Source organism: Rhinopithecus bieti, unplaced genomic scaffold (genome assembly GCF_001698545.2).
Source record: "Rhinopithecus bieti isolate Rb0 unplaced genomic scaffold, ASM169854v2 scaffold_56845, whole genome shotgun sequence".
NCBI classification, from domain to species: domain Eukaryota; kingdom Metazoa; phylum Chordata; class Mammalia; order Primates; family Cercopithecidae; genus Rhinopithecus; species Rhinopithecus bieti.
In genome coordinates, this window is record NW_016823722.1 from 1,871,511 (window position 1) to 1,897,370 (window position 25,860).

Below are 25,860 nucleotides of genomic sequence, written 5' to 3' on the forward strand. Positions count from 1 at the left end.
TTTACTGATGGGAACTTGATTGAAACCATTTGGAGACCAGTGGCCTAAATCAGAACTCCATATTCTAACAGCAAAGGGCCTCTTACCACCACCTTGATTCCTAATGAGTTACTTACATAAACATAATTAATAATGCTTCTATGTTTATTTTTTGAAAGAAAAAATCTTAACTTTTTCCAAGATTTTAACACAAGTCCACATTCACAGTAAAAAATTTTAAATACAGAAAATATAAAGGAGAAAATTAACATTATGTATAACCTCAGCCCATGTTTATTAAAAGATTTTCCATTTTAAAATTTTGAGACCATTTTGAATGTTTTCCTTTCATTTTTTTAACTCTTTAGGGTGCTGAAAAGTCACCCACCACTTCAGCTGACCTTAAGTCAGACAAAGCCAACTTTACATCCCAGGAGACCCAAGGGGCAGTCAAGAATCCCAAAGGATGTAACCCATCAGGGCACACACAGTCCACGACAACCCCTGAAACTGCGAAGGAAGGCATCAAGGAGAAATCAGGCCCCACCTCTCTGCCTCTGGGCAAACTGTTTTGGAAAAAGGTAAGTCTAATTTTCAAGCTTTAGAGAGTCATCAGGGTGGGGATGACTCAAGAAATTCTTTCTTTTGGGCTAACTGTTGTACTCAACAATGTATGGAAGGTGTTTTTTCTTCTTCTTCAAAATGTCTCGACTTGCCATTGAGTTAAAGCCTTCTAATGTGTTCCCAGGAAGAATGAAATGCCTGTCATGTTATAAACATGTGTTTCATGGGAAAGAAGAGGAAATGAGCAAGTAGAATTTTTCATTCTTTGAGTGACTTCATTTCATGACAGAGGGTTGTGGTATTTCATGATTTCATTTTCATTCTGAAATGGTTTAAAACTCTGGCTTCAGCTGGGCACAGTGGCTCACCCCTGTAATTCCAGCACTTTGGGAGGCCAAGGCGGGCGGATCACCAGGTCGGGAGATCGAGACCATCCTGGTTAACCCAGTGAAACCCCGTCTCTACTAAAAATACAAAAAATTAGCCAGGCGTGGTGGCGGGCGCCTGTAGTCCCAGCTACTCGGGAGGCTGAGGCAGGAGAATGGGGTGAACCCGGGAGGCGGAGGTTGCAGTGAACCGAGATCATGCCGCTGCACTCCAGCCTGGGCGACAGAGCGAGACTCCATCTCAAAAAAAAAAAAAAAAAAAAAAACCCTGGCTTCTTCCTGGTCTCTTTGAGCACTCTTACTCTGGCAAGATGAACCGCCTGGGGCTCTCTGTCTTCACTCCTCCCCAGTCAGGCAGAATCATTCATTATCAGCCACTAGGTCTCCACTCTCCTTTTAGAAACTTAGGGGGTATCCATCAGTTCACCACTAGGGTAGGCACACACTGTGCTCTATGACAGGAAAAGTCAAACCACTGTCTGATTTTTTTCCCGTCTGAGGTCTGAGTGGTGCAAGGACAGGGGTATTAGGGCTGAGTTATTCTAGATCTATTCCTTAATTATTGCTGAGCAAGCCCCAGCTGCTACACATGTGCAGAGCTTTTGTCTGTTTTAAATTGGGCCAAAAGATGAGCAAGAAGTTGGAGATGAGGGTGTGGGTGGAATTCGTAGAGTTGGAAAAATCTAACTTCAGAATTTCATCAAAACATCTGTTGGACTTGGCACACCACGCAAAGCAGATGATGAATGCAGATGTCACTGTGGTGTCAGCTTTACTCTCTCGTCCAGAATCCAGCTGGATGCAGGGCCTGTTCCCTGTTTGCTTCCTGTCATACAAAAACCTTCCTTCTAGGTTCCTCCCAGAACACAATCTTCAATATTTCATAAAAACTTTGGATGATGTCAGCTGACACATTCTGTTGTAATCCTTTTTCTTCATCACCCACCATTACTTATCTGAAAATATCTTTTACCAGCAATATAATAGAAGAAGAAACAATTTCCAAGTGAGTTATATGTGTATATTGGAGACAAGAGAGAAGACTTAAGTGGCCCATATTTGAATAATTTTAGTTAAATAATTATCACGTATTCATATGCGTATGCAAGGTGTCTTAGGAAAAATAGAGTTAGCACATTAAATCTGAGATTAATGTATGTTTTGCTCAAGGTTAAATAAGCATATGTTGTTTAAAAAGGAATCTAATAAAAGGATAGTGTTATATCAATAATCGTTCTGATAGTAGAAAAATAATGGTAAATTTGGGTCCTCCAAGATGCAGACACCAAGACAGAATTGACATGCAAGAGATTTATTGGAGGAAGATGTCTGTGAAGAAGTAGGAGTGGCAGGGCTAGGTACAGAGAGCCTTTAGACTACAGAGCATTCTGACCATCTAGGAAGAAAGAGAGAGAAGGAAGGAGGAGTGGGTGGAGAAAGCCTCAAACTGAGGGTGGTTCTAAGAAAGTCCTGACCAAGCCAATGGAGAATTGCAGAGTACAGATTGCCTGTTCTGGGAGGCCCACACTGGACCGGAATGAATGGCTCAGTCAGTACTCCTGTTGTGCCCAGTCATTGGTAAGAGCCCCCAGGGAGAGGAGCGGATACTAAAGCCATGACAGGTGGGGCTGTCCTTCTTGCAGGAATCTGAACAGCACATATCCATGGCTGCTACAGATGATACGATATGGCAAAAACCACACAGGTGGCATGCCAGTGGCTGAAGTTTGAGGAACACTGATGTAAGAGCTAAAAGTTTGAAATCAGACAGATCTGATTTTGAGACTCAGTTCGTCTCTATGAGCTTTCGTTTCCAAACTTGTAAGATGCAAATGATAACAGTACCTATGTCATACAAATGAAGTCAGGATTAAGTGAAATAATGATGGTAAAACCTCCAACACTGGACCTAGTTCAAAAGTGCCCACTGAACAGTGTTACCTATCATCTATTTCCTCTGTGCTCAGGAGGGTTGAATAACTAACCGTGCCGACCTGTTTATCTTTCTGTACTGTCGAGTTGGAGAAAGCTGCTAAACTATTCCCTCAAGTGCTTATTTAATGTTTGGAATCTACAAGAGATACAATGGTTCTTCTTTGAAGTTCAAGCTATTCCTTTGAAAAACAATGTCAGGACAACTTGACATTCATCTCCCTAATGATAGAACTTCATTATTTCAGTCTCACTGTCTTTTGCGCCACTATTTAGCTTTATTTATTTAGTGTATCATTAAAATATGAAGTTAAAAGAAATCAAAACCAAATCCCCTGTGTCTCTCCTTCTTGCGCCCAATCAGAAGAAAAGGCTCTACAAGCAAGTTTTACTTATTCAACAATATTTTAATTACTTCATTTGTGCTAAGTTGTTTTGTGCTAAATAGTTTGTGCTAAATACTAGGCCTTGAAAAAGCAGCAGTAAACAAATGTCTGCCCTTTCCTAGCTTATATTCTTGTAAGAAAGCGTATATTCTAGTAGAAAACAAAATGAGTACCTTTGTTTTCTTTAAATTACAAAGACTATGATTATAAAATCACCCTTATAAATTTTGAAGAGTTTTGAAAAATGCAAAGGGAAATTCTAGGAAATTCTTACATTTTCTTATATTTTCACTGATAACTAACCTAACCTCTCTTTCTTCTCTCATTTTTAGTTGAAAAGCTTTCAAACATATTGATTTTCAAGTTTATAAGCCTGTAGTTATGGACAGCAGAAACGAATTTTTCCCAAAACAGGCTATGGATATAAATGTATAAGTTGTTTTGATTGATAGTCTTTATTGCTAGAGTAGTTATTATTATAAAATTAAAAAAAATACTTTAAGGAAACCAATTTCAAATTATGTTGTATTTTCCAAAAACACGTTTAAAATGCAGTTAACTGGAGTAAATATGCCCTTTATTGTTCTGAGTAAACTGGGTTCTCACTTGCTCTGTGATACAAATACAGGTTAAATGTGAGATCCAGGCGTGGCTCAAAGAACTGACTCAAGGAGGATGCTATAATACATCCATCATAAGTTATTTACAGTATTTGAGTTTCTTTTCCTCATTTGTTGAATAAGAGGATTGGGATACATAATGTTGATAATTCTTGTGTATGGCAAGGCTTACATAACAGAATCAGAAAGGTTGAATTGTGTATCCCTGGACAAATTGCTTGACCACTCAAAGACCCTCCTTTCTAATCTGTAAAATAAGGACTATGTTTTTCTCACAATATTGTTATAAGAAACCAATAATTGTACATATAAAGCACCTAATATATAGTATGTGCTCAGTGAACGATGTCCTCATTTCTCCAAGTATGAACAATCAGTGGTCATGACTAAATGCGCACGTGTGGCTTCTGGTGTTAACACCACCCTAAGTACAAAACAAGTATAAAATTCATTTGCTATCGTCAAAAGATTTGAAATCCATTTGGAGGACCATGATGCACACACACACACATGCGCACATGAATTTGTAATTAATAATGGATATATTTGGAATATCTTCAAAATAGCCCTTTTCTGCTTTCCTTTGGGGAGACAAAAGTGGAGTGGGAAAAGAATGTGCACTCTGAAGCCACAGAGACAGTATCAAATCTCAGTTCTGACAGTGACTGTTTGAATTTTAGTGGAGCACTTAAACTCTTGAGCCTCAGTTTCTTCAGTTATAAAATTGGCCAATGATATCTATCTTTCATGTTTATTGGGAGGATTGAGTAAAAAAGAAAGGAAGGAAGGAAGGAAGGAAGGAAGGAAGGAAGGAAGGAAGGGAAGAACACCAAATGACTGATATTCAGTGAATTATAACCCCATTCTGAAACAATGAAATTTGCAATTTAGTGTTACTCTCTGGAGTACAGGTAACAAATGCTATGGTTGTTTAGAAAAGGGAGCAATCAGTGTACGTCAAAATAGACTTAAGAACTTCAAAAATGTATCTGAATCATTTGGGTGATTTGTTTCAAACACAGATTTTAACACCTTCCCATGGGGATTCTGGTTGAGAAAGTCTGGGCATATGTCTGGACAATTATGGAAGCACTTGAAAGATGGGCTGACCAATCTGGGCTTAATAGAAAATGTCTTAGGGCTACTGTTAGCTTAATGAACTCAGAAGAGCTGTCACATGATCAAAATGCTTTTAGAAGACTCACTAGGAACAGGGCAAATGCTGGCTTAAGTGTTACCATATGAAAGTCTTTTAAAGAAACCTTAAGAATTGAATTTGCTCCTTAAAGGAGAGGAAACTCTGTCACTCTAGTTTCTACGGATAAGTTATCTGCTGTTTAGCTCCCCTATTCTTAGCAATATAAATGTCCATACAGGATCCTGTAGATTTTAGACTAGATTTTTTTATTGTCACTGTTAATGAGGCTGGACCTCAACTGTGGATCATCCACCACAACGTACTCATTGGCAGTAGAAAATAATGAATTGAAAAATGATACTCCTGGTTCCCTAGCTCACAGGCTTCCTGTTATATAGAGAACATACAGAAAGAAGGGAGAAGTTGCCTTCATTTGTCTTTACGTATGAGCATGGAAACGACGCCCAATACAAATACAGGTTAAATGTGAGATCCAGGCTTGGCTTAAAGAGCTGACTCAAAGAGATGCTATATTACATCAGTCAGCCTTCAAGGAGAGTAGAGACACACCTCAAGCCCCAAAGGCAGGTGTGATGTTCGAGTAAGAGCAAAGGTTTAATAGATGTTCCAGTAGAGACCTAGAAAATAAAGGACATTGGTTTCCATTTTGAATACTAGCTTGGAATACACCATAAAGCACTGAACCCACTGCCTGACAATAATAGCCTAAGAATGGCCCTATAATGTGGGTTGTCATCATTATTATCTTTATTAGCATTACTATTTTTCTCAGCTCTGTGCAATTGCATCTAATGCATGCTACTAAGCTGGAGGAATGCAAGCCAACAAAGAATATTTATTAAGAAACAAAACATATTTCAAGGAGCTGTCTTTGGAAAGGCCTCTGGAGTCTGGCCTCGGCCCTGTTTATTCAAAATTTTTATCAGTTAACTTGGACAATGACCAAGTTAAAAGAACATTTATCAAGTTTACAAGCTGGGTGGGTTCACTAATGCAGTCCAAAATATAAACAATATGAATCTCAAAATAATGGCACAATGGGCTGAAGTTAGTATGACCTAGAATATTTGGTTTTCAAAGATCAACATGCCACTATGTTATGGTACTTGGGCCATCAAGATTTTAACTGAGACCCACATTGTCCCCTACTCCTTTCCAACTTTGGAACCTAATATAACCTATTAGTTAGCAGTAAAATGTCTGTTTATAAGGGGTTCAGTAGCAAACATACAACTAGCCCAAGCTGACTTAAGAACATTTCAAAAGCAACACAGAATTACTCAAGAAAAGTCCTAAATAGGTCTAGTAGATCTAGCCAATGTCACTTCTTCCCAGCATTTATAAAAATCGCTACTGTTAATTGAAAATATACCATGTGCAGGTACCGTGCTAAGTGCTTTACATAAACAAAATAAATATCAGCAATTTTCATAGAATGCTGAGCATAAATGAATCCATGCCCACACAAATCCCATCCAGATAGTTCCAGGGATCCAAGATAGGTGATCATGAATCAGCCTGGGCTGAATTTGTACCTGATTCCTTAGTGTATGGTGCTCTAGACTTGGGTTCTGAGCAGATTTTCTTTTACATGTATCAAACACTAAAAGGGGGATCAGAACCTGTCCTCTCATTATCCATTTTTGAATTCTTATATTAACTGGATATTTCGACAACTGCTAACAGAAGGCTACACTTGTAGGCCAGTGTGCAAATGTACAAGAATAGTTCAAAATTATTTAGAACGGCTCTCGGAAACAATCTGAGAAGCATGTAATCATTTACATAGTGCATGTATCTCCTATTTTCATTCTGCCCCAATTCTCCTGGTGACATTAAGAATCTCTTCTTGGCCGGGCGTGGTGGCTCATGCCTGTAATCCCAGCATTTTGAGAGGCCGAGGTGGGCAGATCACAAGGTAAGCAGATCAAGACCATCCTGGCTAACACGGGGAAACCCCGTTTCTACAAATTTAATACAAAAAGTTAGCCGAGCATGGTGGCGGGTGCCTGTAGTCCCAGCTACTTGGGAGGCTGAGGCAGGAGAATGGCGTGAACCTGGGAGGCAGGGCTTGCAGTGAGCCAAGATTGTGCCACTGTACTCCAGCCTGGGTGACAGAGCAAGACTCCGCCTCAGAAAAAAAAAAAAAAGAAGTCTCTTCTTGATATTCACAGGCATTTATTACTGTACAAACACCTGCTGATCTCTTTTTTAAAGAAAGACTTAAAACAATTAGAACTTAATGCGTGTTTTTTATTTATTGTACTTTTTAATACATACTACTACTTACAGCAAGGATGTTGATATGACATTTACTGTAATGATAAGGCATTTCTTTTAAAATATATTTAACTTTAAAAAGTAAAATACATTTAAGTAAAAAATATTTAAGTAAAAGAGGGTCAGTTTAAGTAAAAGAGGGTCAGTTTAAAGAAAAACATCAATTAAATAGAGGTGGTACATGGACAGGTCAAGAATTAGAACATGGTATGAAAATCATTGAAGTCTGAGAGATGCTCAGCTGAATTCGTTCCCAAAATTAGTGCTTTGCCAAATAGCCTGACTTTAAAAATATAAAATAGCAATTCCTTTTGAAACAGACAATATTTATAATGCCAGATTTAAAACATCAGAAAGATGTGGAGGTCTGAAACCATAATGAAGATTTTAAAAATCTGTTCAGAAGCAGCCACTTCTATTCCTCACTATCACCTACATTGGTAATGGAATCTATACCAAGTTCCCAGTTGCTTCTGAAATATAGTGAGCAGTGAACAGCCAGAAACTTTCTAGACACGGGCAATCAAAGATAAAAACTAGTCTTGTTGCAATAAACTGGGACAGGAAAAAGGGTATGAAAACCTAGAAGTACTGTTCTTAAATAATGGAAGAGTTTTCTTGGTCTAATATAAACAGTATATTGATTCCTGAAACTTTTGTGGGCTGACCTTAGGTCTGGCTTTAAAGATACCATTTGGTTCATTACCTGTTCATAGTATTAACTAGTGTCTGACTAACCTCAGAGAAAAGGGGTGCAGTTTCAAGGAAGTATCTGATTTGGTTTGGCTGTGTCCCCACCCAAATCTCATCTCAAATTGTAATCCCCATAATCCCCAGGTGTCAAAGGAGGGACCTGATAGGAGGTGATTGGATCATGGGGGAAGCTTCCCCCATGCTGTTCTCTTGATAGCGAGTGAATTTTCACAAGATCTGATGGCTTAATAAGGGGCTCTTCTCCCTTCACTCTCTCTTGCCTGCCGCCATGTAAGATGTGCCTGTTTCCCCTTCCACCATGATTGTAAGTTTCCTGAGGCCTCCCCAGCCATGTGGAACTGTGAATCCATTAAACCTCTTTCCTTTATAAATTACCCAGTCTCAGGTAGTATCTTTATAGCAGTGTAAAAACAGATTAATACAGTAACACTACTGCTAATTTCTTCTGAACACACTACAATTTCCTGATAATCAGAAGCTTCCAGAAATTCAACAATCTCTTTTAGGAACATTTTTGTGCCCAGAGAAACTTCACTATGGGAAGATAACTAGAAATAAATTATGCAATCTGAAGATCTCATCTAGAGAGACAATAAGTCTGTATGTGAAGAAAGAAGTTCACACAATTGCTGAAAAAATGTGTTTCTGACCCTTGAAGTCATCATAGCAGGGGAAAATTTGGTTTTTAGATGTAAAATAAATGCATTAGAACCATTTCTACCACTTTCTAGTACTAGTTTAACTGGAACAAGTGGCTTCACCTCTGTGAACCTCTATTTCTTACTCTGTAAGTGATCACAATACTTACCATTTTGGGGTGCTTTAAGTGAGATAATATATAACTCAAGATGCCTAGTGCAGAAGATATATTTGTAAATATCACTTCCTGTCTTCCCCTCCCCTGGATGTCTTAAAGAAAAAAAATAGGACTTAGTAACAAAATGGATATAGACAGAGTTCTTAACTTGTAATCCAAGAGGAGAGACACAGAAGGTCTATGAATCCTGAAATTATTTGCAAAGTATATTGCTTACGTGCATTTCTCTGGGAGGAGAGTCCAGATCTATGAAATGAGTCTCAAAGTGGTCTGTAACATCCACACGCGTCCATCCAGAAGTTTAAGAACCACCAAAAGAAAGATGCAAAAATGAACTCCAAAGTTGGCTGATAGAATAATTGTGACTTTGAACTTTGACAGAATCGGGATAACTCCTATCCCACTTGGGACAGGACTGCATATGCCAGAATTACTCCAGGGAGTAAAATGGTGTTTGAATGTAGATATGTAGGACTGCAGCAATCTAGCCTTCCACAGATATGTTTTAGTCAAATTGAACTTTGACTTGATGAACTTGGCCTAGACTGAGGCCTGATGAAAGCAGCGGCCCCTGCTGCTGGCCCCTGCGCTATGGTGAGGATAGGGCTTGGACCTTGCTTACTGTGTTATAAAGCCTGCTTGCTCAAAAGGTCCACTGAATGAGTTTCTCTGGACTTATTACCAGAATTTTCCTGAGCAGCTTCTTTGTTTTTACCTAACAGTGACTCTGTATTGAATGATTAATTGCATTTCTCTCTTTTCATCAGCTACTAGAAAATATAAAGACAAGTATGTTGCTTACCTATAGCAGTTAGTATTTTCTGTGACAACACTTCTGCTTGCTCCATTTGTATCATGGCTGCATCCGTGTTTTAATTTTCTCTTGGTTGAATTTTAAAATACGTAACTATATATATATACATATTTATACATATATACTGTTTTCATTTTTGTAAGTCTCCTTCAAGTCCTTTTTAGAATGAGGTGTACATAGGCAATTCACTGTCCCCAAATGCACCACAAGACTGTGAGCCCAACTAACCCTTTGCTTTTATGTAACAATTTTGTTTTTGTAACCTTTTAACTCTCACTTTTGTTTTTATCTTCCTTTAGTCAGTTAAAGAGGACTCAGTCCCCACAGGTGCAGAGGAGAATGTAAGTTACACATTGCACGGCAGAATCATTCCATTCTCATCTTCCGCCATGTTGGACAATTGGGCATTTTCAGCTCTGGGATCCTGTGTTCTTGCATGCTGCCAGTGTGATTTGTTTGTTGTAGACTCTTTCACCCCATATGTGATTAGGGACGCATGGAGGATAACATTGGATAAATTTTTGTAACTCTCATTGAATCAGTGCAAAATAAATGCAAAATCAGGGCACGAATTTTTATAATTGTTATCAATAGGGGCTGAAAGAGTCTACTACACATAAGAATAGCTTTGTGCTTCCTTGAGGGATAATGATGCTCCGCCTGCTGCTTCATTCCACCTTGACTGCTTGTTCACTCTTATTTCCATAGTAATCCAGTTTCTTACTAATTTTGGGCAGTACCCAGGACAGGGAGTTGCATCAGGCATGAGAATATCTTGCAGCAATAGACGCTGAGAATGTCAGTCTCAGGTTAAGACAGCTGACTCCACAGGTCTACCTCTGAGATAGAGACGTTGAGCCTCACTGTTTTCCTGGCTTTTAATCTTCTAGAGGAATCGTCAAAATTTTCAAGACAGTACATTCATCCCTGAAAGGGATGGTGCTATATAAAGCACCACAAAAATGTAGCTCCCAGGGAGATTAATAAATTGACCTCGTGAGTTTCAGACCCAAAACAACAGCTGTCTGCCCTGAAAGAAGTACAGTCTTTGGGAAATTTTTATAAGTAGGGATAAGTGAATTCACAGCTCCTTAAGATAGAAACCGGACATTATTGTTTTGCCAAAGCAAAACTGTTCTGGGTGTCCCTTATTTACTTGCCATAAATAGGGAGTGTGTTTTTATTTTTATTTAGTTTTGGGAACTGAACAGATGTTGAACATCCACACACATTCCTGAAATGTTGTCTGTGATGTGGAATAAAAATTAGAATGGCTATGTTATGATTTTTGTTGGAAGAAAAATCTTGAAATTGTGTCCAGAGTTGGTTCCTTCCAGTGGGTTCTTGGTCTCGCTGACTTCAAGAAAGAAGCTGCAGACCTTCACAGCAAGTGTTACAGCTCTTAAAGGTGGCACAGACCCAAAGAGTGAGCAGCAGCAAGATTTAATGTGAAGAGCGAAAGAACAAAGCTTCCACAGCATGGAAGGGGACCCAAGTGGGTTGTTGCTACTGGCTGGGGTGGCCAGCTTTTACTCCCTTATTTGACCCCACCCACATCCTGCTGACTGGTCCATTTTACAGACCACTGATTGGTCCATTTTACAGAGTGCTGATTGGTGCATTTACAAACCTTTAGCTAGACACAGAATACTGATTGGTGCATTTTTACAGAGTGCTGGTTAGTGCATTTACAATCCTTTAGCTAGACACAGAGCACTGATTGGTGCATCTTTACAGAGTGCTGATTAGTGCATTTACAATCCTTTTGCTAGACAGAGTGCTGATTGGTGCATTTACAATCCTTTAACTAGACACAGAGCGCTGATTGGTGCATTTTTACAGAGAGCTGATTGGTGCATTTACAATCCTCTAGCAAGACAGAAAAGTTCTCCAAGTCCCCACTTGACCTGGGAAGTCTAGCTGCCTTCACCTCTCAAAATCTGTTTGTTGGTTTTGCTGCCTTTCCTTCCTTCCTTCCTTCCTTCCTTCCTTCCTTCCTTCCTTCCTTCTTTTCTTTCTTGAGCCAATCTTAGTAGCTCAGCAAAGCTAAGGTCTCTCATCATTCCAGAAAGTTCTCATGAATTACTATTTTATAGAAAGTCAAAGTTTCTATTCCAGCAACCTACAAGAAGGAACTCCACAAGACTTCTTCCCACGAACTTTAAGTTTAAAAGCTGCCCGTAAAATCTGTAGCATCTGTTGGCTTTGAGGTTCTGACTTTTCAAAAGAAAAACTTTTTGGATATTTGTGTGCAGTTGCTTGTTTAGGGAACCCTGTGTTTCCCGCAGCTCAGATGCTAAAATGCAGAGTTGATCTCTAACAGGCAAACAGAAGATATTCCATTTTCTAGTGTGAAATTTTAAATAGAAATATAAACAGGAATTAAAAGTTAAATTTTTGACACCAAACAATAACACAAAAACTGATGATAAGGACATAAAATAAGGCAAAATATTTGTTAAATAAAATAAAGAAGCATTATAAAAATTGCCTTAAATGACTTAACACTACAAGTGACATTTTGATTTTTAAGGCTCAATATTTCATCCTCTTTTTTTTGTTTGTTTGTGTGTTTGTTTGTTTTCTTGAGACAGAATTTTGCTCTTTTCACCCAGGCTGGAGTGCAGTGGTGCAATCTCAGCTCACTGCAACCTCTGGCCCCCCAGGTTTGAGTGATTCTCCTGCCTCAGCCTCCCAAGTAGCTGGGATTACAGGCAGGTGCCACCACACCTGGCTAATTTTTGTATTTTTAGTAGACACAGGGTTTCACCATCTTGGCCAGGCTGGTCTCAAACTCCTGATCTCAAGTGATCCGCTCACCTTGGCCTCCCAAAGTGCTGGGATTACAGACGTCAGCCACCGCTCCCAGCATCAGTATTTCATCTTTTGACAGCCTATCACTTGGAGGGAATGAGGATGATGGTTGTGACGTTGATCCCATCATCTTCAGGCCATACCACCTCGTGAGCCTCAGTTTACTCCTCTGTTAAATGGTGATAATAATATCACCTACACTTTAGGGTTCTTGTGAAAATTAAATGAGATAATATCTATAACGTGCTTACGTCAGTGCCTGAAATGTAGGAGGAACTCAATAATTTTAGGGATCAGCAAACTATAGCTCATGGGCCAAATACAGCCCACAAGCTAAAAATGATGTTTACATTCTAGAATGGTTGATAAAAATTAAAAGAAGAATATTTTATGATGTGAATTCAAAATTCAAATTCAGTGTCCAGAAATAAAGTTCTATTAGAACACAGTCATGCTCATTCCTTTACATATCATCTATGGCTGCTTTACTGCTAGGTAGCAGAGTTGAGTAGTTTCAACAGAGACACTGATTGGCAGGGCCTTTGCAGGAAAAGTTTGCCACCTTCTGCAGTAATTGTTAGCAAATTAGCAAACAGGAGACAACATGGTAAGTGAGCATGTCCCAGTAATCAGTGATTTTATTTCCTAGTGAAAATATACAGCTCACAGCTGACTCCGTGTCCATGTGGATTGAAGGAATATCTAAAACAGAGTTAGATTTAATTTCCACCTCCCAAATAAGAGAGAAGGNCACTGATTGGTGCATCTTTACAGAGTGCTGATTAGTGCATTTACAATCCTTTTGCTAGACAGAGTGCTGATTGGTGCATTTACAATCCTTTAACTAGACACAGAGCGCTGATTGGTGCATTTTACAGAGAGCTGATTGGTGCATTTACAATCCTCTAGCAAGACAGAAAAGTTCTCCAAGTCCCCACTTGACCTGGGAAGTCTAGCTGCCTTCACCTCTCAAAATCTGTTTGTTGGTTTTGCTGCCTTTCCTTCCTTCCTTCCTTCCTTCCTTCCTTCCTTCCTTCCTTCCTTCTTTTCTTTCTTGAGCCAATCTTAGTAGCTCAGCAAAGCTAAGGTCTCTCATCATTCCAGAAAGTTCTCATGAATTACTATTTTATAGAAAGTCAAAGTTTCTATTCCAGCAACCTACAAGAAGGAACTCCACAAGACTTCTTCCCACGAACTTTAAGTTTAAAAGCTGCCCGTAAAATCTGTAGCATCTGTTGGCTTTGAGGTTCTGACTTTTCAAAAGAAAACTTTTGGATATTTGTGTGCAGTTGCTTGTTTAGGGAACCCTGTGTTTCCCGCAGCTCAGATGCTAAAATGCAGAGTTGATCTCTAACAGGCAAACAGAAGATATTCCATTTTCTAGTGTGAAATTTTAAATAGAAATATAAACAGGAATTAAAAGTTAAATTTTGACACCAAACAATAACACAAAACTGATGATAAGGACATAAAATAAGGCAAAATATTTGTTAAATAAAATAAAGAAGCATTATAAAATTGCCTTAAATGACTTAACACTACAAGTGACATTTTGATTTTAAGGCTCAATATTTCATCCTCTTTTTTTTGTTTGTTTGTGTGTTTGTTTGTTTTCTTGAGACAGAATTTTGCTCTTTTCACCCAGGCTGGAGTGCAGTGGTGCAATCTCAGCTCACTGCAACCTCTGGCCCCCCAGGTTTGAGTGATTCTCCTGCCTCAGCCTCCCAAGTAGCTGGGATTACAGGCAGGTGCCACCACACCTGGCTAATTTTGTATTTTAGTAGACACAGGGTTTCACCATCTTGGCCAGGCTGGTCTCAAACTCCTGATCTCAAGTGATCCGCTCACCTTGGCCTCCCAAAGTGCTGGGATTACAGACGTCAGCCACCGCTCCCAGCATCAGTATTTCATCTTTTGACAGCCTATCACTTGGAGGGAATGAGGATGATGGTTGTGACGTTGATCCCATCATCTTCAGGCCATACCACCTCGTGAGCCTCAGTTTACTCCTCTGTTAAATGGTGATAATAATATCACCTACACTTTAGGGTTCTTGTGAAAATTAAATGAGATAATATCTATAACGTGCTTACGTCAGTGCCTGAAATGTAGGAGGAACTCAATAATTTTAGGGATCAGCAAACTATAGCTCATGGGCCAAATACAGCCCACAAGCTAAAATGATGTTTACATTCTAGAATGGTTGATAAAATTAAAAGAAGAATATTTTATGATGTGAATTCAAAATTCAAATTCAGTGTCCAGAAATAAAGTTCTATTAGAACACAGTCATGCTCATTCCTTTACATATCATCTATGGCTGCTTTACTGCTAGGTAGCAGAGTTGAGTAGTTTCAACAGAGACACTGATTGGCAGGGCCTTTGCAGGAAAAGTTTGCCACCTTCTGCAGTAATTGTTAGCAAATTAGCAAACAGGAGACAACATGGTAAGTGAGCATGTCCCAGTAATCAGTGATTTTATTTCCTAGTGAAAATATACAGCTCACAGCTGACTCCGTGTCCATGTGGATTGAAGGAATATCTAAAACAGAGTTAGATTTAATTTCCACCTCCCAAATAAGAGAGAAGGCATTAGTCAAAACAACATATTGTACTCTACACCTTCACAACAGGACAATTGGATGTGATTAACCATATTATAAGAGTGCTTTAAATAGCGACTTCTGGCTAAAATATAACCATATTATAAGAGTGCTTTAAATAGCAACTTCTGGTTGAATTTATTCTTTAAAATTTCTCCCACCTACAACTTTCTGGAACTAATCTATCAACTGATGCAAGGCCCACTTGTATTATAAAAAAAAAAAAGAGAAAAAAAAAAAAGCCGGGCCGGTGGCGCGTGTGGCTCAAGCCTGTAATCCCAGCGATGCTATTGGGAGGCCGAGACGGGCGGATCACGAGTCAGGAGATCGAAGACCATCCTGGCCTAACATGGGTGAACCTGACTCTCATACTAAAAAATCAAAACTAGCCGGGCGAGTGTGGCTGGGCTGGCCTGTAGTAACCCAGCCTACTTATATTATATATATAAGGAGGCGTGAGGCAGGAAGGCGGGAACCCGGGAGGTGGAGCCTTGCAGTGAGCTGAGAGTCCCGCACTGCATCTCCAGCCTGGGGTGACAGAGCGAGACGTCTGTCCAAAAAAAAAAAAAAAAAAAAAAAAAAAAAAAAAAAAAAAAGAGTGATGCAACATTTCTCAAAGTTTTTCACAGAAAGAAAAATAAGGATTTTTGAAGCCTATGGAATTTAAGTAGCATTTTTCCTAGAATTTGCTTCCTGGTCCTATCAGAAAATAAATCTTTTTTAACTCTTGAAATGATAGAACTATCAGTTACAGGTAAAAAAAAACAAAAAAAAAAAAAAAAAAAAACAAAAAAAAAAAACATGTTTTGCTCATTGGTATAAATTGGAGATTAATGTTCTAATGGAAAAAAAAAATTATTTCCTTCCAATAACCTGCAAGACCATGGAAACAGGTACTTCTGTTGCTTATCCCTCTTAATAAGTAACCTCTCAGTTGCAAGTGAAAGAAAACCCAATTCAACCTGGATTAAAAGAAAGTGGCGTTTACTGGCTCTCATCACTAGAAAGTTAAATTGGTTTCAAATAAAGTTTAATTCAGGGCTCTCCCTGGGTTCAGCCTTCTTGGCCTGGCTACGTTTTCAGCTTTCCAACATCACATCACTCAGTCCAAAGTAAATGAGCTATTTGTCAAGTAGCAACCCTACATGTCCTGGAAATTTGTTCTGTTTCACTGACTGAAATGCATTCACATGCTGTATTTGTCAGCTTTTGCCAGGTTATGTTGCAGTAACAACCAAGTCCCAAATTTCAGTGCTTCTCAATAGCAAAGAAGTTTTTTTTTTCCTTTCCTCACTCATGCTACAAGCCAGCTAGCAGTTGGCTTTGGCTAACTCATTCGGCCTCTTAAGGCTGAGGTCAGTAGGGAAGCAACAGTCCCGTCAATAAGGACATGCAGTTCTTGTTGCAGAGAGAAAATAGTGGCATGGGTGAATCATGCAATGGATCCTAAAGCTTCTGCTCAGGCATGGTATATGTCATATCTACCCATGTGCCATTCACTAAAGCAAGTCACACATCAATGAGTACAGGTGTGTAATTCATTTACAGGACGGTAGGGTAAATAATTAGAGAAATAATGCAATTTGCTGCATGCTGTCATTTCTAAACCAACACAGTCAAGGAGCTTGATCATGTTGATTGGTTTAGATCTTTTCATTTGGCTTCATTCAAACTACATAGTCTTGAAGTTAGGAAAGATTGCTCTCCCAAGGCAAAATTACAATGTGTAAGCAGATGAGAGAGAATAGTTACTGAGTAGAAAAAAAAAATCTGTAGGAGGTCTTTGTAATCAATCACATTAAAATCCAATCAAAATAATCTTTAAAATATTCTAAAATAAAACCTTTAATGTTAATATGATGTTGTGCATGAAGTTTAGATGGAGGAAATCTATTTTGCCATGAATCAGTTTCCAAAAGCCACAGCTCTAGTAAAAACTGTATAACCAAATTTCAAGAGTAAGTTTAGTGTAAAATTTGAGGCAGAAAGGGAGACTCTTCACTGAAATGTGTATTGTCAATATTAGATGTACCAGCCATCTTCATGCTATGTCTACCATATCCTCTACAGAAATCAAGCAGGGGGGATTTAATTCTAAAATGTAGCACACATCTGACTTTAATTATGTCCATTCATGATTTCCAAAATTAAAATGTGCAGATGCAGTCATATATTCTAAATAGGAAACAACTTTTTCCAAAGCCCTGGCCTGGGAGAAATTTGGAAAATTATCCAAATAAAAATTGAATTATTATGTCTGTATATGCAAATCAGATCTTTACTTAGCCAAGATTGTTCTGGATTTCCACACTGGATGTCAGTGGATTTTCCTTGGCTACTAAAAGCCAACTTCTTGGCCTGACTTCAAAGGTAGTGGAAGTCTCCAGAAGTACTATATTTTTTTACCTGCTGAAATAGTTGTGTTCTGGAGAATGGACTTGTGGCCTAGGATTTATGGGTTGATACCTCTCAACATTTGCAAAGGCTCAGCAAGGGAACCACTGGCATCTAAATAGAATTGATTTACAAAGTTATTGCCATACAATCTGATCGTTTTATTCTTGAGTAATTTTTCCTCCAGGTCTTTGCACACAAAGAAAGAACTCATTGCCTCAAAGACAGAATACTTCTGAACCCAAACTCCATTCCTTATCTACTCAAGAGCTATTTTCTATTTCTCTACTCTTCTACCCTTAGTTTTAGGCAAAGTTGCCAACTTTATATCCACAAAGTATTTGATCATGATTAGTCTAAGTTAGTAATCTCATTTTCTTCACTAATAAGTGGCCTGGGGGTAAGTGGCTTCGCTCTGACCTGTGAAATTTAGGTACCCTGAGGTAGGAGATCAAAATACAGATGTTTATTTTTTGCAAGTCTTTGGCTGTGACCTTCCTTCCTTCTCAGAGCATTGGATTGAGGATGTGATATCTGGAATTGTGGCAGCTATTTTATAACCATGAGGTAACAAATAAAATGATGAAAATCTACCATGCCAAGAATAGTGGAGCCAAGAACAGAAAGGGTCAAAGTTCTTAGAGATATTGTGGAGCCACCGAAGCAACCCCAGAACTTCTTGTCCCATGTTTTCATTGGTTAAGCCACTATTAGATACGTTCAGTTGCCACAGAAAATGCCATCCTCATTGTAATGCCTATTTATCGGTGATGAGACTTTGGCCAAGTCATTCAATTATTTGCTCTTTATCTATAGAATAGGGATAATGTTATATTTCCTAAGCTGTCGAACTACTTCTTGATGCCATTTATAAAAAAATATTAAACACCCTGTACAACACCAGGCATAGTAAGAAGTAGCTATAAATATAATCATCTCTAAATAATGGATATGTGCATGGTGCATGATCCAGATAATTCATGCTCATGGAGTAAATGGCTCTAACATTAACACAAATAACAACCACTAGCATTAACTGAGCACATGATGCTAAGAACTTGACATGTATTGCCTGATTTAATATGCAGACAACTTTCTGACGTGTGTACGATCCCCACCGATAACAGAGAAGATGAAAGCACAGAGCTGTTGAGCACTGAGCTTAGATTAGCACACCCATAAGGGGTACAGATGTGATTTAGAGCCCAACAAGTTGTTCTGGAGCCTGTCCTCTATGACCACGATTTAGACTGCCTACATTTCAGCCTCACCTGAAGAAGCTTGTGGCTCACTTATTTTTCGGAAATGCAGTTGAATTACATCAGTTCAAAATGTGGAAATCCATGTCCACGCTCTATTGCCATTCTCAGTCTCTGATATGGCTCCAGTCTCCACCTCGTTTCCTAAAGATAGATTGGGGTCCCAAACCAGCAGCCCTGCAGCAGACCGTTCCTCACAAATAGGTTTTGTTTGGCCAATCCAGCATTTTTAATCGTTTCATGTCTTTAGATGGGACAGTCTGACTTTACTTTGTCATCATCCCTATCACTCCTTTTTGTCTTATGTCTGGTCAATCAGTGCTGATATTCTCTGCGTGCCTCCTGAGCACTTTTGAGTTTATAACCCCCCAACTTCCATTTTTGTTTACAGAAAAGAAAATACTAGAAATTGTGTCAATAGCTTAAGAAAATTAATTTAGCTTAAGAAATGTGATTTAGTTGCCAAATGTTGGGGTGTTCTGCATGCTGATTTGTTGATGGGCAACTCCCTGAATCAAATGACAATACAGAGACTAAGGGTTCTTCTCAATTTGGAAAATTCGGGTCATTTGCAAACCAATGGTTTGTTCTATATGATGGGAAAGAAAATAGTTTCTCAGCAGACCATATTTTTGGAAATAACTGAGTCCCCTCCCTGTACCCCCTGACACCAAGAAAAGACTCCGAGAAAGGCAGGAGTCTGGCTCAGCAAAGACAAGTGGGAAGACACCTTTGACTCTATGGCACTTTCCAGGGAGCAGCAGATAAAAACCATGCAGTTTAAAGGGCCAGATAGTGAATATTTCAGGCTTCATAGGCCGTTTGTGATCTCCATCCCACACATTTTATCTTTTAAAATATTTCTTCCAACGCTTTAAATGCGTAAAATCCATCAGGCATGGTCGCGTGTGCTGATAGTCTCAGCTACGTAGGAGGCCAAGGTGGGAGGATCACTTGAGCCCAGGAGTTGAAAGCCAGCCTGGGCAACGTAGCGTGTCTTCATTTCTTAAATAAATAAAATTAAAAGGTAAAGACCATCCTTAGCCCAGGAGCCATACAGAAGCAGTCACTGAGCTAGATTTGGTAGTATTTTGCCAGCCCCTGCCTCAGGAAACAAAGGAAATCATAAAAGCCTCTCCTGGCCAATTCACTCAGTCCTGTTGCCGGGAGCAACACAAATGCAGAAACTGTCCCAGATGTGACTGGGGCCCTGTACAAATGGAGTAAGGCACTGCAAAAGAACACAAGTTGAGAGCAGAGTATGGTAGATGGGCCCTTCCATCCAAGCCGCCACAGACACTCAGAGGCAGAGAACATCGAGCTCACTAGGTACCATGGCCAGGGCCGTGAACAACTTAGCCATCATTTTCTTGCCAAGTTCATTTTTCTTCTGAAAGCATAAACTTCAATTAAGTGAAATTGCAAGTGACTGTTCTGGAGAAAAATTAGATGTCACTTAATGAGGAAGTGGATTAAACTGAGTGGTTTTTACACTCTCCTTTCTACAAAGAGGACAGTTTCTTCACAGTTGCAGGGGAACTGGAAAGAGAACTGGAAGCTGTCATGGTGACCGTCTCTAAGGTTGGACTCTTAAGAAAATGATTATTCCTGGTTTCTACACAGGCCAAGTGTAATTCACCTCAGTGGCAGATTAAAGAGGTGGGTTTACTAGAATAGAATGGGTATTGGGCATGCTCCAAAGGACAGTCCCCAAAAAGAACCTCCTATCTCTTCTTCCCGTTGGGGAAGGGATTTTGCCACTACCATGTCCATGTGGCAGCTGCTTGGAAATTGGTGCATTGTACAACATAAGCATTACTTCTCCAAGAGGTGCCTGTGTAGAAATGGTCATAGATTCAAAACTGTAGCTATTATGTGGACAGGGGGGCAACAAGAACCCCACTTTGTAAAACGTGTTTTGGGGGAATGTTTTGTTTTTCATTTTCTTATTACCTGGCAAAATAATCCAGGTGGTGTGTGAATCACCAGTAGAGATTATAAAGTCCAAGGAAGTAGAATCAGCCTTACAAACAGTGGACCTCAACGAAGGAGATGCTACACCTGAACCCACAGAAGTGAAACTCAAAAGAGAAGAAAGCAAACCAAGAACCTCTCTGATGACGTTTCTCAGACAAATGGTAAGCCCCTTACTTCCAGTATAGGAAACCTAAAGTACCTAGAGTGGCTTCTGGGAACAATGGGCTCATGTCACAGGTAGTAGGAGATACAATTGTAGATAGTATGTATGGAATATGATTGGACTATGAATTGTGTAGTGAGAAAATTCCCTGTTTTCCTTCTGATTCAATCATACAGAAAGTCTCTTTTATTGCTAATATTCTTTAACCCTTTAATGCCTGCTAACTCTTTTTAACAAAAAAAGAGCTACCCTTGGGTTCGAGTTTTTTTTTTTAATTTCAGTAGTTGCGGACATACAAGTAGTTTGGGGTGACGTGGATTAGCTCTTTAGTGGTGATTTCTGAGACTTCAGTGCACCTGTCACCCGAGCAGTGTGCACTATAGCCAGTATGCAGTCTTGTATCCCTCACCCCTCTCCCAACCTTCTCCCCTGACTCCCCAAAGTCCATTATATCATATTTATGCCTTTGTATCCTCATAGCTTAGCCCCCACTTATGAGTGACAACATACAGTATTTGGTTTTCCATTCCTGAGTTACTTCACTTAGAATAATGGCCTCCAGCTCCATCCAAGTTGCTGCAAAAGACATTATTTCATTCCTTTTTCTGGCTCAGTAGTATTCCATGGTGTACATACGCCGCATTTTCTTTATCCACTCATTGGTTGATAGGCACTTAGGTTGGTTCCATATCTTTGCAATTGTGAATTGTGCTGCTATAAACATGTGTACGCAGGTGTCTTTTTCAGATAATGACTTATTTTCCTTTGGGTAGATACCCAGTAGTGGGATTGCTGGATCGAATAGTAGATATACTTTTAGTTTTTTAAGGAATCTCCACACTGTTTCCCACAGTGGTTGTGCTAGTTCACATTCCCACCAACACTGTAAAAGTGTTCCTTTTCACCACATCTACACCAACATCTATTTTTTTTTTTCAGCTTTTAACTGTGGTTGGGTCCAAATTTTGACATACAATAGCATCTAACTAGAAGTTACTATTATTGCTTACTCTTACTTATTTTTAAAGTTTCCTTCTGTTGGTGGTCAATGATACTGCTTTTCTCATTATGGTAATGTTATGAGGTTTTCTTTGAAATACATTTGTTTACATAAAGAATATCAGGTTGTTTAAGGATTATATATTAAATAGTCCAAGTTATATAAAGATGTGGCAGAAATTCTGAAGGTGACATGTGAGTGACACAAATTTGGACAAAACTAGCTTACAGATAAATTAAATACGGAAATGACAACATAATATTCCAATAGTGAAATATGTAACTTAGTTGATGAGTTAGCCATGCTTTTAATTTGTGTAGAATAGAAAGAATGTGATAGATACATTTTACTGTTTATAACAAGCCATGCACATTAAATGTCTAAACAGCCAGGAGCTTAAATAATAGAATGCAACAAAACCTAAATCAGTTGGAGAACAAAAAACAAAAAATGCATGTAAAAGGTCATTAGTTTAATTCTCTTTTAATGAAAACAAGAATTTCATTATAGTGTGCCTTTATTTTCAGGAGTATTTGGAGTTTAATCCCTTGAGAAAGCAACTCTCTAATTTCACAGGCTCAACCTGTTAAGGAATTCTTTCTAGCCCACAAAACAAAACAAAACAAAACTCTTGCCAATGCGAACTGAGGCATATTAGAAATAATTGTGTTAGAAATTGTTGACAGGAATCATTTTCTTTTCTTGTTATATTCTCATGGAGTAAAAAGTGTAGAATCAGTTGTGGGCGGCCCATATGGCCAAAACCCCATCTATCTCGTTGGCCATTTGATCTGCAGTTTGGCAGTGAAAATGGAGATTAAGACCTGAGATTTTTTTAAACCAATTTTTACGTGATGCCAGGAAAGAAAAGAACATTTGGTCTGTTTCTGGCAACTCATCTAACTTACAAATGGGATCCCCAAATAACTCATCATAATATTGACAGCGATCAGCTTTTCCATTTCTGGATGGAATTGAGAGATACCGAAAAAAAATATATATATATATATCACAAATAGAATGAAGGTCTCTTCCAAGTAACCAATATGAAGCTCCTTCATTTAAAACAGGGAAAAGGACAACAAACTCCAAAGAAAGCGTGAGAAAAAAGAAAAAAAGAAAAAACATGGCCGGGCGCGGTGGCTCAAGCCTGTAATCCCAGCACTTTGGGAGGCCGAGACGGGCGGATCACGAGGTCAGGAGATCGAGACCATCCTGGCTAATACGGTGAAACCCCGTCTCTACTAAAATTACAAAAAACTAGCCGGGCGAGGTGGCGGGCGCCTGTAGTCCCAGCTACTCGGGAGGCTGAGGCAGGAGAATGGCGTGAACCCAGGAGGCGGAGCTTGCAGTGAGCTGAGATCCGGCCACTGCACTCCAGCCTGGGCGACAGAGCGAGACTCCGTCTCAAAAAAAAAAAAAGAAAAGAAAAAACAAAAAAGACCTTTAAACCATTCACAGCATCCATCTAAAACAAATTGTTAAATTCTAATGAGGTCTTATATTGCTTAAATGTATCCCCCAGAGCTATCTTTTAGATGCTGTTTGGGAAAATTTTTTGGGAGTAGAAAATATGTAAGTCTAAATTCTGAGGGAAACAAATTGAGAAGAAAAGCGTCCTTTGGAATCAATTCGCCATAGGATAGGGATGAAAGTAGGTGAGGACACTCTTTTCCCCAGCAATCCCCAATGGATTCTTAGAATTGGGTCTCATGATGTCCATTGTTCTTATTACCAGTTGCCCACGAAAAGGCCTGGGAACATGAACATTATCTTTGCAAAGTTTAAATACTGATTGGTGGAATTTCCTTTAAAATTCCAGGTATTCTAAGTATTATTTTTTTTTCTGTTTTGCTTTCATTACAACACTATATATTATATTGTGATTAATTCAAATAAACAGATGATGAGTTTTCCAGCTTACTAAAATCCCTACCACTCCCTATTGTCACACCCAGTCTAGCTCACTCATTATGTTACCGGCTCTTTCCCTGTGGGTATTTGGGTTTGCAACCCCTGATAGAGAACCATCTCATTCTTTAGAACAACTTATTTGAATCATAATGTCTGGATTTATCATACTCAGATTAACCATTGCTCAATGGATGGACATTTGGTATGTTTTCAACTTTTTGCATTTCATTCATTCACTTATTCAACAACTAATTATTGAGTGTTCATTATATTCAGGCACAAGAAATACAACAGTGAGCGTAAACGGGTGTGGTCTGTTTCCCCGTGGAGAAGAAAATAGACATTTATTTTTAACTCTATCCTCATATTCAGTGAGCACACACCAAGTGTCTCACCCACGTTTTCTCAATTGCTTCGCAAGCCTGTATGAAGATCCTTATACACCTACTTTTATGCACATGTGTTAATGTCCCCATTGGGGAGATTTCTGGAAGTTGACTCTAGCAATTATTTTTAGGAAATACTTTTTGGTAACATGTCCATGGCTTCCAAACTGATTCAAAGTCTTTGGATTTATGCAGGAAAGAAAAAACCTGCCCACAGCTTGAAAATAGAGACAACATCTGGCCCATCACTAAGGGTTTTTTGAGGTTGCGGGGGTGGGGGGGTTGAGCCGAATAAACCTTTCAAACAAATTTTGGATATTGTTAGCAAAATATCGGTTTGTTTAAATAATTGTCTTAATGGAAGATAAAACTCAATAGAAAAACCTATGCTTTGTATTCAGTTTCACCATTCACCAAATCATTGATTTTCTACTTTCTATCCTTCGCATTTCTCCCCCCCTTTTTTTTTTTTTTTCTTTTGAAACAGTCTCGCTTTGTCACCCAGGCTGGAGTGCGGTGGCACCATCTCTGCTCACTGCAACCTCTGCCTCCCGAGTTCAAGCGAGTCTCATGTCTCAGCCTCCCGAGTAGCTGGGATTACAAGTGTATGCCAACACACCTTTAATTTTGTGTTTTTAATAGAGACAGGGTTTCACTATATTGGCCAGGCTGGTCTCAAACTCCTGACCTCAGGTGATCCACCCACCTTGGGCTTCCAAAGTGCTAGGATTACAGGCATGAACCACGGCGCCCAGCTGGAGATCTTTTTCTTTCTATAAATTTACTGCTCATAAAATAAAACAGAAAAAAAATCAGTTTTAAAATAACTATATTTTAGGGAAAGGAAAACAGAATCATATAAGTCCTAACAGGGTATTCAACACATAGAGATGTAGCACTTCACAAAAATTCTGCAGGCTCCTGCAGGATTTTAAATAATTGTGAGGAATATCTAAGACATCTGTCATGCCCTAAATAGGAAAAGATTCTTATACATATTAATTCAGCTGTATGTCAAGAAATTGAATATTTGAAGTGCTGGTGTATTTTTATAAAGTGAGGGGGTAGAATATTGCATTCATGTGTCCACAAAGCAGGTAGGCAGATGAAACCAGAAAGGTGGTAGATAGAAATATCTAGATACAGATTTATACTTCGTCAATATTAATAACACCTTACACATGAGCACGCTTTCCTCCTCCAAACTATTTTCACCTACATTATTTCATTTACTCCTCCTCATATCTTTGTTTGGACCATTAGATTTGTAAGAAAATCTTTGTTGGAATAATGTTCTCAGGCTTAGAGAAATACTATGAGCTTTAATAATGGGTAAATTAAAAGTCCAAATGAGGAGGCAGTCATAAAATCAGAGAGTTTTTTTTTTTAATTAATTACATTCAATCCAATAAGTCTAACAAAACCTGTTGAAATGTACTATTGGAGGTGGAAATAGGGTGGTCTGTGATGGTAGTTACAAAACAGAAAACCAAAAGTCTTCGATCTGAAATTCTTCCCTGAGCATTAAAACATTAATACAGATTTGCTCTTTAAGGAAAGATTTCTGAAGGAAGCATTAATTTGGTCAATTCCTGTTCCTACCAATGACTTGCATTCCTTTCTACCCTAAAAGGGTCTCTGTAGTCATTCAGTACTTTTCAGTTATTGGTAGTAATAACAATGAGCGCTACCGTTTATT

At 38.9% G+C, this 25,860-nt stretch overlaps 1 protein-coding gene across 6 annotated transcripts in view; it reads left to right on the forward strand.

Annotated features, from left to right (window-relative positions):
- Positions 1-25,860, forward strand: part of BCAS1 (brain enriched myelin associated protein 1) — a 134,316-nt gene that overhangs the window by 89,897 nt on the left and 18,559 nt on the right. For 3 of the 6 annotated variants that reach the window (XM_017861729.1, XM_017861727.1, XM_017861728.1), the window contains 3 exons: positions 348-560; positions 9,951-9,992; positions 20,692-20,859. In XM_017861729.1, the coding sequence (XP_017717218.1) occupies positions 348-560; positions 9,951-9,992; positions 20,692-20,859 (423 nt within the window). The remainder of the gene's footprint in view (positions 1-347; positions 561-9,950; positions 9,993-20,691; positions 20,860-25,860) is intronic. The other 3 variants (XM_017861732.1, XM_017861730.1, XM_017861731.1) reach the window with 2 other exon arrangements.